This window comes from Xiphophorus couchianus, chromosome 18 (genome assembly GCF_001444195.1).
Source record: "Xiphophorus couchianus chromosome 18, X_couchianus-1.0, whole genome shotgun sequence".
NCBI classification, from domain to species: domain Eukaryota; kingdom Metazoa; phylum Chordata; class Actinopteri; order Cyprinodontiformes; family Poeciliidae; genus Xiphophorus; species Xiphophorus couchianus.
This window is the reverse complement of record NC_040245.1, coordinates 3516687-3529888: the sequence shown is the minus strand read 5'-3', so window position 1 is coordinate 3529888 and position 13202 is coordinate 3516687. Positions and strand designations below refer to the sequence as shown.

Genomic DNA, 13202 nt, shown 5'->3' with positions numbered 1-13202 from the left:
TGTATTTTGAAATACTGAAAGATGTTTTGAAGAATCTCATTCTTAATTTCCAGTCAAATTCCTTCCACCCTGGACTGTGGGTGATCTTAAAACCTTTTTCACAAATCTCCTCCCCCTCCTCATCTTCAATAACAATATTCATTTCTAGTTCCCACTTTTGTTTTATATCTATAGAGTTGTCAGAGAAATGCATCTGTAAATGTTTATATAAATTAGATATAATCTTCCTCTTATTATTGTCCTCTACACATTTTATCAGAAATATTTCTAAAGGTAATGTATTTTGTTTCAAGGTAGGCCATTCTTTGTGTGATAAAAGGTAATCCCTTAATTCTTATAAGTACTTATAGAAATCTTTTGAGCATAATCCATATTTATCTTGTAACTGCTTAGCTGACTTAAGAGTTTCTCCACTGAATAACTGATTAATTCTTATTAATCCTTTCTGAGCCCATCTCTGATAACCCGTATCCAGTTTGTTTGGAAAAAAGTCAGTAATCTTGTCTATTTTTATTATGCGTGATATAGTTAAAGGTGCTCCTATTTTCTTCCTCACTAGAGACCAGACTCTGTATGTACAATTAATCCACTCATTTGCAATTTTTAAATCCTTCCAATTTTTTCCCTCCATAAATGGCATCGCTTCAAGAGGTACCAGTGGCCATGCATTGCTCTCCAGACTAATCCAGTTCGTCTTCTCTTCCTGTACAAGCCACTCGACCACAACACGAAGTTGTGCTGCCCAGTAGTACAATTTCAGATTAGGCAGACCAAGGCCATCTTTTTCTCTTGGGCTTAACAATAATTTCTGTCTGATTCTTGGTTTCTTCCTTTTCCAAATAAAGTTATTAATAATTTTATCTAAAATTTTAAAAGTGGAGGCAGGTATCCTAATAGGTAGTGCCTGAAATAGATACATTAATCGTGGGAGTACGTTCATTCTCTGTTTCTATTCTGCCCAAAAGGGACAGAGGAAGAATCTCCCATCTGGACAGGTCTGATTTTATTTGTGTGATTAAGCTACTATAATTTCCATTAAATAGTTGCGATGTTTGTGGTGTAATCATCACACCTAAATATTCAAATCCCCTCTTGGACCAATTAAAAGTGAGCTCTTTATCTAAACCTGTAGGCCATTTTCCCACCAACATCATAGCTTCAGACTTGGTTTCATTAACTTTATAACCTGAGATTTCTCCAAACTCTTTTAAACTAGTCATAAGCCTGGGGATTGAGCTCAGAGGATTAGAAATATACAAAATAATGTCTTCCGCATACGAGATTTTATGGGCGACTCCACCTGCTGTTACTCCATGAATTCTGGGGTCTGTCCGTATTCTTTCTGCCAGAGGCTCAATACTAATAGCAAATAGTAGAGGCGAAAGAGGACATCCCTGCCTACTTCCTCTTTTTAAACCAAATTTCTTTGAGTATCCATTCACCCGTACTTTGGATGTGGGTCCAGAATATAGCACATCAATAAATTTGATAAAGTCTCTATGAAATCCTATTGTTGCCAGTGTGTGTTTCAGATTCTGCCCGTCCACCCTATCATGCCTTCTCAGCATCAAGGCTGAGAAGCATTGAAAGATCCTGTTTTTGTCTCGGCACAGATCACATTTAAGGTTCTCCTAATATAATTTAAACCCTGTTTGGTCTGGTTTAATTATTGTGTGGATGCATTTTTGAATTCGGTTTGCCAGTATTGTAGTTAAAATTTTCAAATCACAGCAGAGCAAACTTATTGGTCTGTAGGACGAGCAATTTATGGGGTCCTTGCCCTCTTTGGGAATTATAGATATTATTGCTTCTGACCAAGACTTTGGGGGGTCCTTATTTGTGAGGGTGTAATTAAATACCCTTTGTAACAGAGGCGTGACCTCAGCTTTAAAATGCTTATAAAATTCTGCAGGGAATCCATCAACTCCTGGCACTTTATTGTTCTTATGACCTCCTCAATTTCCTGTTTTGTGATTGGATCTCTGATTGCCTTGGCATCATTTTCAGTTAATTTTGGTAACTTAATTTCACCCAATACATTCTTAATCTTCTCTATTTTACTGTCTATTTCCTCTGAATCATAAAGTGTCCCATAGTAAGCTGAGAAAGCTTCTGCAATGTCTTTAGGATGTGACAGCATTTTCTTTGTGAAAGGATTCATTATCTTTTCCACTGTGCAATCTGCCTTTTTCTTGCGCAACTGAAATGCTAGTAGCCTGCTGGCCCTATTCCGATTCATAGTACTTTTGATTAGCAAACCGTAAAACCCCTTCTGCCTTGTGCGTCAATAAGATATCCAGTGTTTGTCTGTATTCGTCAAGAGATTTTAAAGTTGGTTCATCATTAGTCTTTTTATGTTCCTCCTCCTCCTTCAATTGTCGTATACGATTTTCTAACTCTACTTGTTTTTTATCGCGTTCTCTTTTGATTTGGGATGACAAAGAGATTAACTTGCCCCTCAGCACAACTTTTCCAGCTTCCCAAAGAGTTGCCACTGATACTTCCCCAGTGTCGTGTTCCATAAACTCAGTCCAGTCTTTTTTAATTCTTTGAACCATTTCTGGATAATTTAGAAGTGAAACATTCATTCTCCACTGTTTAGGTTGTTCATTGTTCTCTAAATTTATTGTCATAACAACTGGACCGTGGTCTGATACTGTTATTGGTTCATTATGGCAACTTGTAACTTTATGTGCATCCCCCCTTAAAACAAAAAAGAGATCTATTCTGGAGTAGCTTCCATGGACCTTTGAAAAAAAGGTGTAATCACGCGCCTTGGGGTGGCTTTGACGCCATATATCTACTAGCCCCATTTCTTCAATCAAACTGGGCAGAATTTTAGCCTTCTGTGGCACTGGTCTCTGTTCATATGGGTATTTCTCCAGTTTGTGGTTCATCACACAGTTAAAATCCCCTCCAGCTAGTATAAATCCATCAGCTTTTGCTGTCAGAAGAGCTGAAATGTCCTTGAAGAAGCTAGGATCATCTTAGCATAAATGTTTAAGAGGGATATTCTCACTCCTCTAATTGTACCTACAGCCAAAATGTAGCGTCCCTTTTTCTTCTCTACAACGAAGCCTAGTGATCTGCGACATAAGATGGCAACTCCTCTCCATCTGCCCCTTTCACATGAACACTGTAAACCTGCCCTACCCATGCCCTTCTAAGTTTTTTTATGTTCTGTCTCATTAAGGTGGGTCTCCTAAAGACTGATAACTCTGATCTCAGCAGATCAGAATCATCTGAGAATCATCTGAGAGCCATTAGCCGTTGGCTCTTCCTCTTCTTTCCCTTGGTTGTCCATCCCTCCCGTGACAGCTCCTCCTCCAGTATTTCTCTGTCCTCCAGAGATGATTCAACGCCAAGATCTTTCAGTGTAGAGTGTGCTGCTAGGAGCGAGGGGAAGAGTTTTGTGCCACCGTTCATGAAGAGTTTCAGCTGGGCTTTAATGTTTTTTTTCTTTTAGCTTCTCTCGGACCTTTTTCCTTTTCTTCTGCAAGTCAGGTGAGTAGTCATGGTCGAAATAAATCGTGTGCTCTTGGTACTTTATGTTTCTTTGCTTCCAAGCTTGTAGTAGCACTTTTTGTTTTATATTAAAGTCCAAAAACCAGGCTATAATGGATCTTGGGGGCGCCGTTGCGGCTTTAGGCCTAACGCTCTGTGTGCTCTTTCTAGTTTAATGACAACTTCTTCTTGAAACTCTAGAGAAGTACTCAGAAGGTCTGTGAGAAAGTTCACAATATCTTCTTTTTCCACTCCCTCTGGAATGCCATACAGCCTGAAGTTATTACGGCGGAGTCTGTTTTCCATGTCGTCACATTTAGCAGCGAGTATAGCTGCTCTTTCTAGCAAGTGTCCCAGCTCTCTCCTGCCGCATGTTTCTGTCTTCCGTTGCACTTACTCTGTCCTCCGCTTCAGTCAGTCTCCTGTCCAGCCCCTCCATTCGTTTCTTTAAGTCCTCCATGGATGAATCTACCTGGTGTAGAGAGCTCTTCAGGTCGAGGTCTTGTGCGCAATTCTGTTCCCCTCTGAAATTCTGCCCCCCTGTGTCGACTCTATATAACATGTATATGTTATATATATATATACATGTTATATATATATATGAAACAAATAATAATAATAAATAAATAAATCCTACCTATACATATAAATATTCATACATATCTATACTCATACACACACGCATACATACTTATATATAACTTTATATTTATCACTTTTCATTACTTTGTCGGCTGTTTATTGTGGGTCTGGTGGAGCAGCGAAATTATGAATCCATCTTCTCCATTGCCTTCCCAGAAGTCCAGCAACAAGGTTTAAGTCTGTCTGCAACATTTCCTTTTCTTGCTCCTGTTTTCTGAATTGTAAGAATCAAGTTTAACAATTTTAAACACTAAATTTTTAAAACAAAGCAAAAATACTCTTTTTATTCCTTTTACAACCAAGGAAAAAACTAGAAATCTTAAACAGTGTCATTAGAAACGTTCATCAAAAAGAAAAAAATGTAAAAATTCTGTGTTTATAAAGTAGGTTTTTATTAACTTAAACATAACTATCAATTATCAAGTTATTTTCTATGTTCGATTTGGGACCAAACTTGCAACATTTGTTCCATTTCCAGTTGCTGCGTTATTTTTTCAAACTGCACTGAATCAAACCCTTTGAAAAACCTGTTCCCCTCCTGGCCTGTGGGGGCGCTGCACCAACAACCACTGAAGGAAACAACATAAAAACCTCTGCAGAAGTCACTGAGCGAAACTTCCTTTTTCGTGAAATGTAAACAGAGATTGAGTAGCGTCAGATTTTAGAGGTTGGAGGATTTTTCTTGTTTTTGGCTAAAGACCACGAGCCGTTTCTCCTGGTAGCGCTAGGCTAGCATGTTTGTTTTGCTTGTATTTACCCAGAATGCCCTGCACTGTAGACTACTTACCAGGCAAACAAACTAGAGTTCAATTAAAGTGGACCAAACAGGACTGGTGTGAATGTATGTCATTGTATTTTGGCCGTTGATTAAAAAAAAAGAAAAATAAATTTCTGCCAAAAACTTGAAAATTTTCTAGGAAAAAAAGCCAATATGTGAGTTTGAAAAGTCAAAAATTTGCAAAGGAAAAACTGAAATTAATCTCAGAAATTTTCTGGAAAACAACTTGGACAGTAAAAAACTTTCAACCTTTGAAGCCGAAATTTCCACGTTTTTTTAAAGTTCTGGATTTTTTTGTTAGAAATGTATTTATTTTTTGTCTTTATCTACAACAGCCTTAGTATGCTGCCACATAAATGGAGCTTAGTTTGAAACTACGTAATGGAGTCAACTGGCAACAGAAATCTGACAGATTAGGAGGATTTTTAACAAAAGGATCATTTTTAAATTAGGTTAAACACTAAGATGGTTTCTCTTTTGTTGAGTAATGATTTAATAATTTACTTGTAAGTTAACAGTGAATGAATAAATAAACTATATCCTTCTTCATGACAGTGCAACTAATCTGTTTCCAACACATAAAAACTATTGCATGGAACAATAAGTCTAATTTGTTTTTCTGAATTATGTAAAGTGTGAATAATGTCGATTTCCTACCAGCGGTGCCTTGGAGGAAACTTTCACTTGAGGTTCTTTGTCTGAACAGAGATCATTGTTTAGCTCAGGTGAGCCAGGTTACCTGATAGATTTGGCTGCTGAGCTCCAGTAGTGAAAGGGGTGGGTGCGCTCGATTCTTTGTGCGGTGTGTGCCAGGTGGGTGGAGATGGTGAATGCATTCAAAAGTTTTGGGTTTGCTGATTAAACTTGACAACCATCTTTCACTTGGATGAAGACAACCAAAGTATAGTGAGTTAAACAGGATAAATCAGCTGTTTTTTAACTTTACTGCATTTATCTGCATATTAACTGGTCTGGACACTAAACTGTACACTGATTTTAAATTATTAATGATCAAAAATACAAGTACAAGACTTACAAAAATATTACATTTAATATTGCACTGTTCCAACTTTAAACTCTGAATTCTCACGCTTCATGACCAAAAAATAGTTTCTCTACCTTCAAGTTAGCTTTAAGCTAAGCTAAAAATTAGCTCCACTAATTACATATCAATAGAATTGTTCTAATTATGACAGAAAAGTATATAAATTTAACTCAGAAGTCTGTAATCTGTTTGGGGATTTTGAAGAATTTTCATTTATTGACTGATATTTCATTATTTAGTAAATCAAGTCGGCCAAAGCAAAGGAAAACTGGGATCCTATCCAAATATGGCTAAAGCTAAACAGGCAAAAAATATTGTTTTTTTTGTTTTTTAGTAAAACTATGAATATATAGATTGAAATTAGTCCAAGTGAGCAATTAGTTATGGTTTCTATGCCCCAAAAAACTGCTGGCTTATTAAAAATGCACCACAGAAGCCCGACCCGACTATCAAACAGGTAACTTTGGTCCAACCGGGCTCAGATTTTGGGTCATAACCTCAGAGGTTCAGCTAATATTTTAGATTTTCATGTCTCTTCATTCATTGTTTTATGATATAAATGCATGTTGCTGCAACAACATAAAGGGGCTGGTAGTGTTTAATATTCTAAATAATAAATGTTTTGAGTTCAATGGGCCTAAAATATTTCAGCTCTTTGAAATAAACAACTTTTTCCAGTTGAAGATCTAAAGTTTAGATTTACACTGAAAAACCTGGTTATGTTGCAACAAAGCTGATAATGTTGCTGAAGCTTCAATCCAGATTAGCATCACTCAGCATGCTCACGCCAGCACACAGAGGCTGAACATCCAGATTAATGTTTAGATTTCTCTCTCTGCCTCTATGAAGCCTTTCTGCTCTGATGGTCAAAGACTAAAACTGAAATGAAATGACAGAAAAATGTCTGATGAAAAAAATCTATTTAAATGTTCCAGATTTATAATCTGAAGATGTTCCATCAATCCTCCTGGAGGACAAACTGAAAACTTCTCCTTCCTCTCAGGGCCGTGCAGAGACGTATGGAGGGTCAGGGGCTCAAGCCCCCCTCATCCCCCCTCTGCATGTGCCTGCTTCCTCTGCTTCTTTCTCCTACTGCTCTCCATCCTTGAATGTCTGCAGTTTTTGCTGACATTAAGTTTATGTTCTCTCTCTGTTTCTTCTCTTCATAGCAGCTACACCTGGGCTCATTTCTGTTTAGCTGTGACCCCTTCCTGGAGGGAAGCTGAGCTACTGCTGCCAACAACATCAGGTTCCCCTTCAGTGGATCACACACCTGGATCCACTCCGGCCACATGCAGAACAAAGACTGAACTAAACACAGGAACAACAGAGACTGGTGAAACCCCTGAATCCCAGTAGGCCCAGTATGAACCCATCTTCATGATCAGCTCCTAGGAAGGAGGCGTTGTCTCTGAAAGCAGCCAAAGACCTGAACTGTGACGTTCAGGAAGTAGCAGATAAAAAAGCTTAAAGTAGGAAGTGTTCAGAGTTTGGAGCCGCATCCTGATCACATCAAGAGACGAAGCTTCACTCCACATCCAGAGGAAACATGGACCAAACAGCTCTGATGCTGCTTCTGTGTCTCTGCAGCTCAGGTAGGACTCCACTTTCAAACAAAAACACTAATATTCACTAGAGTTCAAATTAAAGATGATCGACTGATAAACATGTTAAATTTTACAAACCAAAAACTGGAAACTGTTTCTAGTCTCAGATCATAGAGCTGCTGCTACACAGTTAGTGATGTTTATATTGTCTACTTGCTGCTAAGGAGCCAATAAAATCAAGAATTGTTGGTTTTTGTGTTTTTATGATGTAAAGCACTTTGAACTGCCTTGTTGCTGAAATGTGCTATAAAATAAATCTGATTGATTGATTGATAAGGAGAAGCTGCAGAAACTCTGCACCAGCGCTGAATCTGCGCAGTAAACAGGTGGAGCCACATAAAATGGCTCCTTCTGCATGAATTCTCTCATCTTCCTCTTGGCTCCACAGGTTCTCTATGAGGTTCTGGTCAGGCCCGTTTGCTGGCCAACCGAGCCCAGTAGCACCACGGTCATTGGACCAGCTTCTGGTACCGCTGGTTGTGTTGGTGAAAACGTTTGAGCTCCGTCTGACGTGGGAGTGTCTCAGGCAGGATGTGGAACTCGCCTGCTGCAGATTAGAATCAATCAACCAATCGATCAGTTTATTTGTAAAGCACATTTCAGCACCAAGGCGGTTCAAAGTGCTTTACGTCATAAAAACACAAAAAGTCCTCAAGACACCACACAGTAAACCAGTAAACAGTACATTTTGTCAAAGTGTCGTCGTTACACATCAAAATGTTGTTCAGTGTTTCATTTATTATGTTTCTAAAGCAAATCTGACCAGCTGGGTTTTTAGTCCAGATTTAAAGGAACTCAGAGTTTCGGTTGTTTTGCAGAGTTAATTGTTGAAACAGCTTTTCAATAATTTAGCTGATGAATGAAAGGTTGGAGATCGGCCTGTAATTCTGCAGTAATGATTTGTTCAGATCGTTTTATTTTTTTATATCAGTGGTTTGAAAACTGCTGGGGGAAAAAACCTGATGAGAGCAAAGAGTTTAATATTTGAATCAGATCAGATGAAATGACAGGCAGGACTTTCTGAAGAAAAGTTGTGGGTGTTATTATCTGTGGGCATAGCATCCATATTAGATTTTGTGTGGCAGTGAATGTTGACCCTCTAATATTTTTAATTTTCTCTGCAGCGTATTTTGCAAATTCATTGCAGGCCGAGTTTGATTGCAGGTCAGGTGGTTTGTCAGCCTGTCAACTGTGGCAAATAAAGCTCAATCATTGTTCATGTTTTTGTTCATGATTTCTGCAAAGAATGTTTCCTTTGCATGTTTTAGTGTGGAGTGATAGCTTCACAGTCTTTCTTAATAGATTTCATAATAAACAAAGTTGAGTTTTACTCCATTTACGTTCGGCCCTACGGCTAAATTGTCTTGCAGATCTAAATGTTTGAACATTTTTCCATGGAGGTTTGTTCCTACCAGACACAACCTTCACTTTAATTTAGGCAAAGAAATCAATGACATCTGAAATTTTACGATGGAAGTTATCTACCAGCTCATCTACAAGGTTAGATGAGCTGCTCTGATTCTGATTGCTCTGCATTCAGAATCAGAATCTGTTGGATTTGACAACTTTTTACACAAAAACAATGAATTTAACTTTGGTTGGTTTCAGTAAAGACATAAAATATAAATGGGTAAAAAAGGTGAATAATAAGAAACATTTCAGGTCTTACTACAGAGTGTTAATAACATTAAAGTCTGGGCTTTAACTAGGCCATTCCAACATAAAGATGCTTTGATCAGAACCATCCATGATAGCTCTGCCTCTAACAGGAGGAAGAAACAAGAGAAGATCAAATCAACACGATTAACAGGATCCTGTCAACACATCCTAAATCTGTCTTTGCTTTTTGTAAGCCAACATGTAAATGTTGTTTCTTCCAGCGCTGTCTGATGAACTCAGACTGGTAGCAGGAAGGAGTCGCTGTGTTGGCAGACTGGAGAAGAAGGATCTGGGAGACTGGAAACCAGTGACTGATTGGAACTGGAACTTTACATCAGCAGCTGGAGCTTGCAGACAGCTCCACTGTGGATCTGTGGTGTCGTTACAAAAAGATAAGAACTACAATGTAGAGATCGTCTGTTCAGGTGATTTCATATCCTGGCCATTGCCTTCCTGTTCTGCTTCCAACTCCACTGTAAAAAAATTCTCACTTCCAGCTCAGTCTGGGCTTCTTCCACTTCACCTGGATTCACTCTGGTAGATTTTCTACCGGACCAATCAGCGAACAGAAGGAGAAGTTTGAACAATGATTTATTTTTTGTTATTTTAGAAACATAATCTCTGTAGTTTTAGCAATGCAGTGGAGGAAGTTCAGTCCATGGTGGCCACACTTCCAAATATTGAATTAACTTTAACGGCTCTTCTCTGTTTTGTGGTGGACAAATTATTGTAAGGTAATATCTGCTGGTTGTATTGTCTTCATTCTAAATGCTAGTGATTCTCACCAAATGAAGCTGTTTGGTTTGCAAGCACAAGGTTGGGAGATGTTTTCCTACAGTTGCATGAGAACCAGAGCGTCTCTCCCTCAGCCTTGGTATAAAACTCCTGCTGTCTCTGCCTGAAAGAGTTTTCAATCGGAAATGTTTCACTATTGATCCTCTTATATGTTCTCTGTATTGTGCACAATATGCTACTAAACCTGATTGAGTGATTCCATCTAACAGTGCTTGGTAATGGATTTTTTCTACATGTTTACAGCCCAGGAAACTTCCAGTAAACTTCTTAGTGTGGATCTGGTGCTTTGCATGTCATGGACAAACGTTAGCAACTGGGTGAAATTTAAAAGCTCAACACAGTCCAGAGTCTCTGGATGAATCAAAGTGTAGTTACAGAGTGGCTGGTTTTTAGCAGGTTAGTGATTTAATGAAGTTTGATTAGATTAAAGGGGAACCAGTGGAGCAGATTCTGGGTTATAAAAACCTCAATGTCATTGAGAAGAAGCTGATCAAATATTGAACTTCCTCCACAAATTAAGTTTAAAGTGTAAAAAGATGATAGTTTTCTATTATTCTGTGATTAAATCTGTCCTCACATTTGCTTTGTAGAAGACAAGGATGAAATATTAATAATTGATAATTCATAGGTTCTTTGTGATGTTGTAATGTAATTTTCTCTGTTTATCTTAAGTTTTTTTCCCACCCATCTCCAGGGCCGGCCTGCAGTATAAGCAGATGCTAAAAGTGCCAAGAATATTAAACAGTAGATTTAAAAATAACAAAACTCTGCCCAGCTCCCCTCTCCACCCGTTCTCCACTAGTTGGTTGGTTCCTCCACACAGAGTCTGCTCTGTATTGGAGCTTTGCTGAACAAACTGGAACCAAATTCAGTGAAAATGTTGAAGAAACTTTTTTCTTTCTGCATCCACAGACTCAGTCAGGCTGGTTCAAGGGACCAACCGGTGCTCAGGCAGACTGGAGGTGAAGACCAACCAGTCGTGGTCCTCAGTGTGTGAAAAAGACTTTGACCGGCAGGATGCAGAGGTGGTCTGCAGGGAGATTAGCTGTGGGCCTCCTTCAGCCCACCAGGGGGCGCTCTATGGAGAAGCAGAGGCTCCAGTGGGGAGCAGAGAGTTCCTGTGTGAAGGCAGTGAGTCTGCTCTACTGAACTGCAGCAGCAGGAAGAGTTCAGGTAGAAACAGCTGCTCACCTGGTCAAGCTGTTGGACTCACCTGTTCAGGTAGATCTGCAGACCTGCTGCTGTTCACTGCTTCACTTCCTTCATTAATGAACTCTCTGTCTCTGCTCAGATCAAGACAACATCAGGTTGGTGGGAGAGGCCAGCCGATGTGCCGGGAGACTGGAGATGTTACATCAAGAAGAGTGGAGACCAGTGGATGTTTGGTATCGTTACTGGAACATGAACTCAGTTGCTGCAGTTTGTGCTGAACTGGACTGTGGTTCTGCTGTTTCAGTAAGAAATTCAAAGGAAACGTCAAAGAGACCAGTTTGGGAGATCCAGTCTGACTGTTTCCAGTCAGGATCTGCATTAAAGAACTGTTTACCTTATGGTAGACACAGGGATCAGAGCCATGAGTTCATCTGCTCAGGTAACTCTGAACTGTCATATTTATTTCTTTTAAAATGTTTCTTCCATCAGGTTCCAGATGTCTGCAGAGAAACCGTCACCTTTAACTAAGAACCTGAAACCTTGAGGAGAGAGAAACTGAAATAATTTAAATATCCAGATAAAGTTTTCAGTTTAGCCACATAGATGAACAAAAACTCATCATTTTAATAACTTTTAATCTCTGCTGCTTTGAAGTCGATGCATCAAAATCCCAGGAGGAGTTCAAGGAAATCAGACATTTTCAAAACCAGAAAATTAACAGAAAATTAACTTTGATTCAAAATGGTGGACTTCCTGTTTTTAGTGAAAATAGCAGGAAAACCTTTTGTTTGTTATGGTTGTTGGCCTGGCTGACGCTGTTGAGACATTTTTCCACATTTATTTTTAAATCAACTGAAATATTAACAATTTCACAGATTAAAGTTTGTTTGACATTTAGTGGATTTATTAACATGTTTATGTCCCAAAAATTTGACAAATTCAGAAGAAATAAAAATGAATGATAAAATTCTAGGTACAGTCGGTGATAGGTATTTTTCCTTTTGAACCTACATAAAAGAAAGAACCACAGACAACGTATATGAATTTCATGTCAAGCTTCTGCAAAAGGAGAAGTCTCCGTCAACTGCTCCTCCGAGCCGTTCACAGAGCGTTCTGATGTGCTTCCGCATGAGCTCCTGTTTTTATTGTCAAAGAAAAACAGGCAAGGGGGCAGTCAGGAAAAACAACAGAGGTCATAAAACTTCTAACCCAAACATCTAACAACCCAGTTCCAGATGTGATATCTGATCAAAGGTCTGAGCCCGGTTCAAATCTCGGTCAATACTGTCAACAAAACAAAATACGACTGCTCACAGGTAGTTACTAATTTAGGAGGTGTTCTTGCAAAAGGATTTAAGGTCTGAGAAACTCAGAGTTAACTATTTCTCATGAAAATGAACAGACAGTAGTGACCACCATACACACATAAGGAAGAGAACACTTTAAACAGAAAATCACAATGATCTATAGGCTGAATGTGAACTAAAGTAATAATAAAATGATAATACCAAAAAATCTCTAACAGTCGGTTTCACTTCACCTTTGATGCTCTGAGTTTTTCTAGTTTGGTTTTCTTGGCCTTTATTTTTATCAAACTCAGAGATGTTTCCATGTGTATCTATAAAAATAAAGTTCGGAAATATTTTAAACCTTTTTACTTTCTGCATCCACAGACTCAGTCAGGCTGGTTCAAGGGACCAACCGGTGCTCAGGCAGACTGGAGGTGAAGACCAACCAGTCGTGGTCCTCAGTGTGTGAAAAAGACTTTGACCTGCAGGATGCAGAGGTGGTCTGCAGGGAGATTAGCTGTGGGCCTCCTTCAGTCCACCAGGGGGCGCTCTATGGAGAAGCAGAGGCTCCAGTGGGGAGCAGAGAGTTCCTGTGTGAAGGCAGTGAGTCTGCTCTGCTGAACTGCAGCAGCAGGAAGAGTTCAGGTAGAAACAGCTGCTCACCTGGTCAAGCTGTTGGACTCACCTGTTCAGGTAGATCTGCAGACCTGCTGCTGTTCACTGCTTCACTT

General features: G+C 39.1%; 1 protein-coding gene across 11 annotated transcripts in view; it reads left to right on the top strand.

Annotated features, from left to right (window-relative positions):
* Nucleotides 1-3269: 3269 nt before the first annotated feature.
* Nucleotides 3270-13202, top strand: part of LOC114133477 (scavenger receptor cysteine-rich type 1 protein M160-like) — a 48021-nt gene continuing 38088 nt past the window's right edge. For 3 of the 11 annotated variants that reach the window (XM_027999416.1, XM_027999411.1, XM_027999410.1), the window contains exons 1-6: nucleotides 3299-3504; nucleotides 7139-7564; nucleotides 9457-9660; nucleotides 10943-11251; nucleotides 11322-11621; nucleotides 12856-13164. In XM_027999416.1, coding sequence (XP_027855217.1) covers nucleotides 7519-7564; nucleotides 9457-9660; nucleotides 10943-11251; nucleotides 11322-11621; nucleotides 12856-13164 — 1168 coding nt within the window. In that variant the 5' untranslated portion in view covers nucleotides 3299-3504; nucleotides 7139-7518. Of the gene's footprint in view, nucleotides 3505-7138; nucleotides 7565-9456; nucleotides 9661-10942; nucleotides 11252-11321; nucleotides 11622-12855; nucleotides 13165-13202 lie in introns of all 11 variants that reach the window. The other 8 variants (XM_027999414.1, XM_027999413.1, XM_027999412.1 and 5 more) reach the window with 8 other exon arrangements.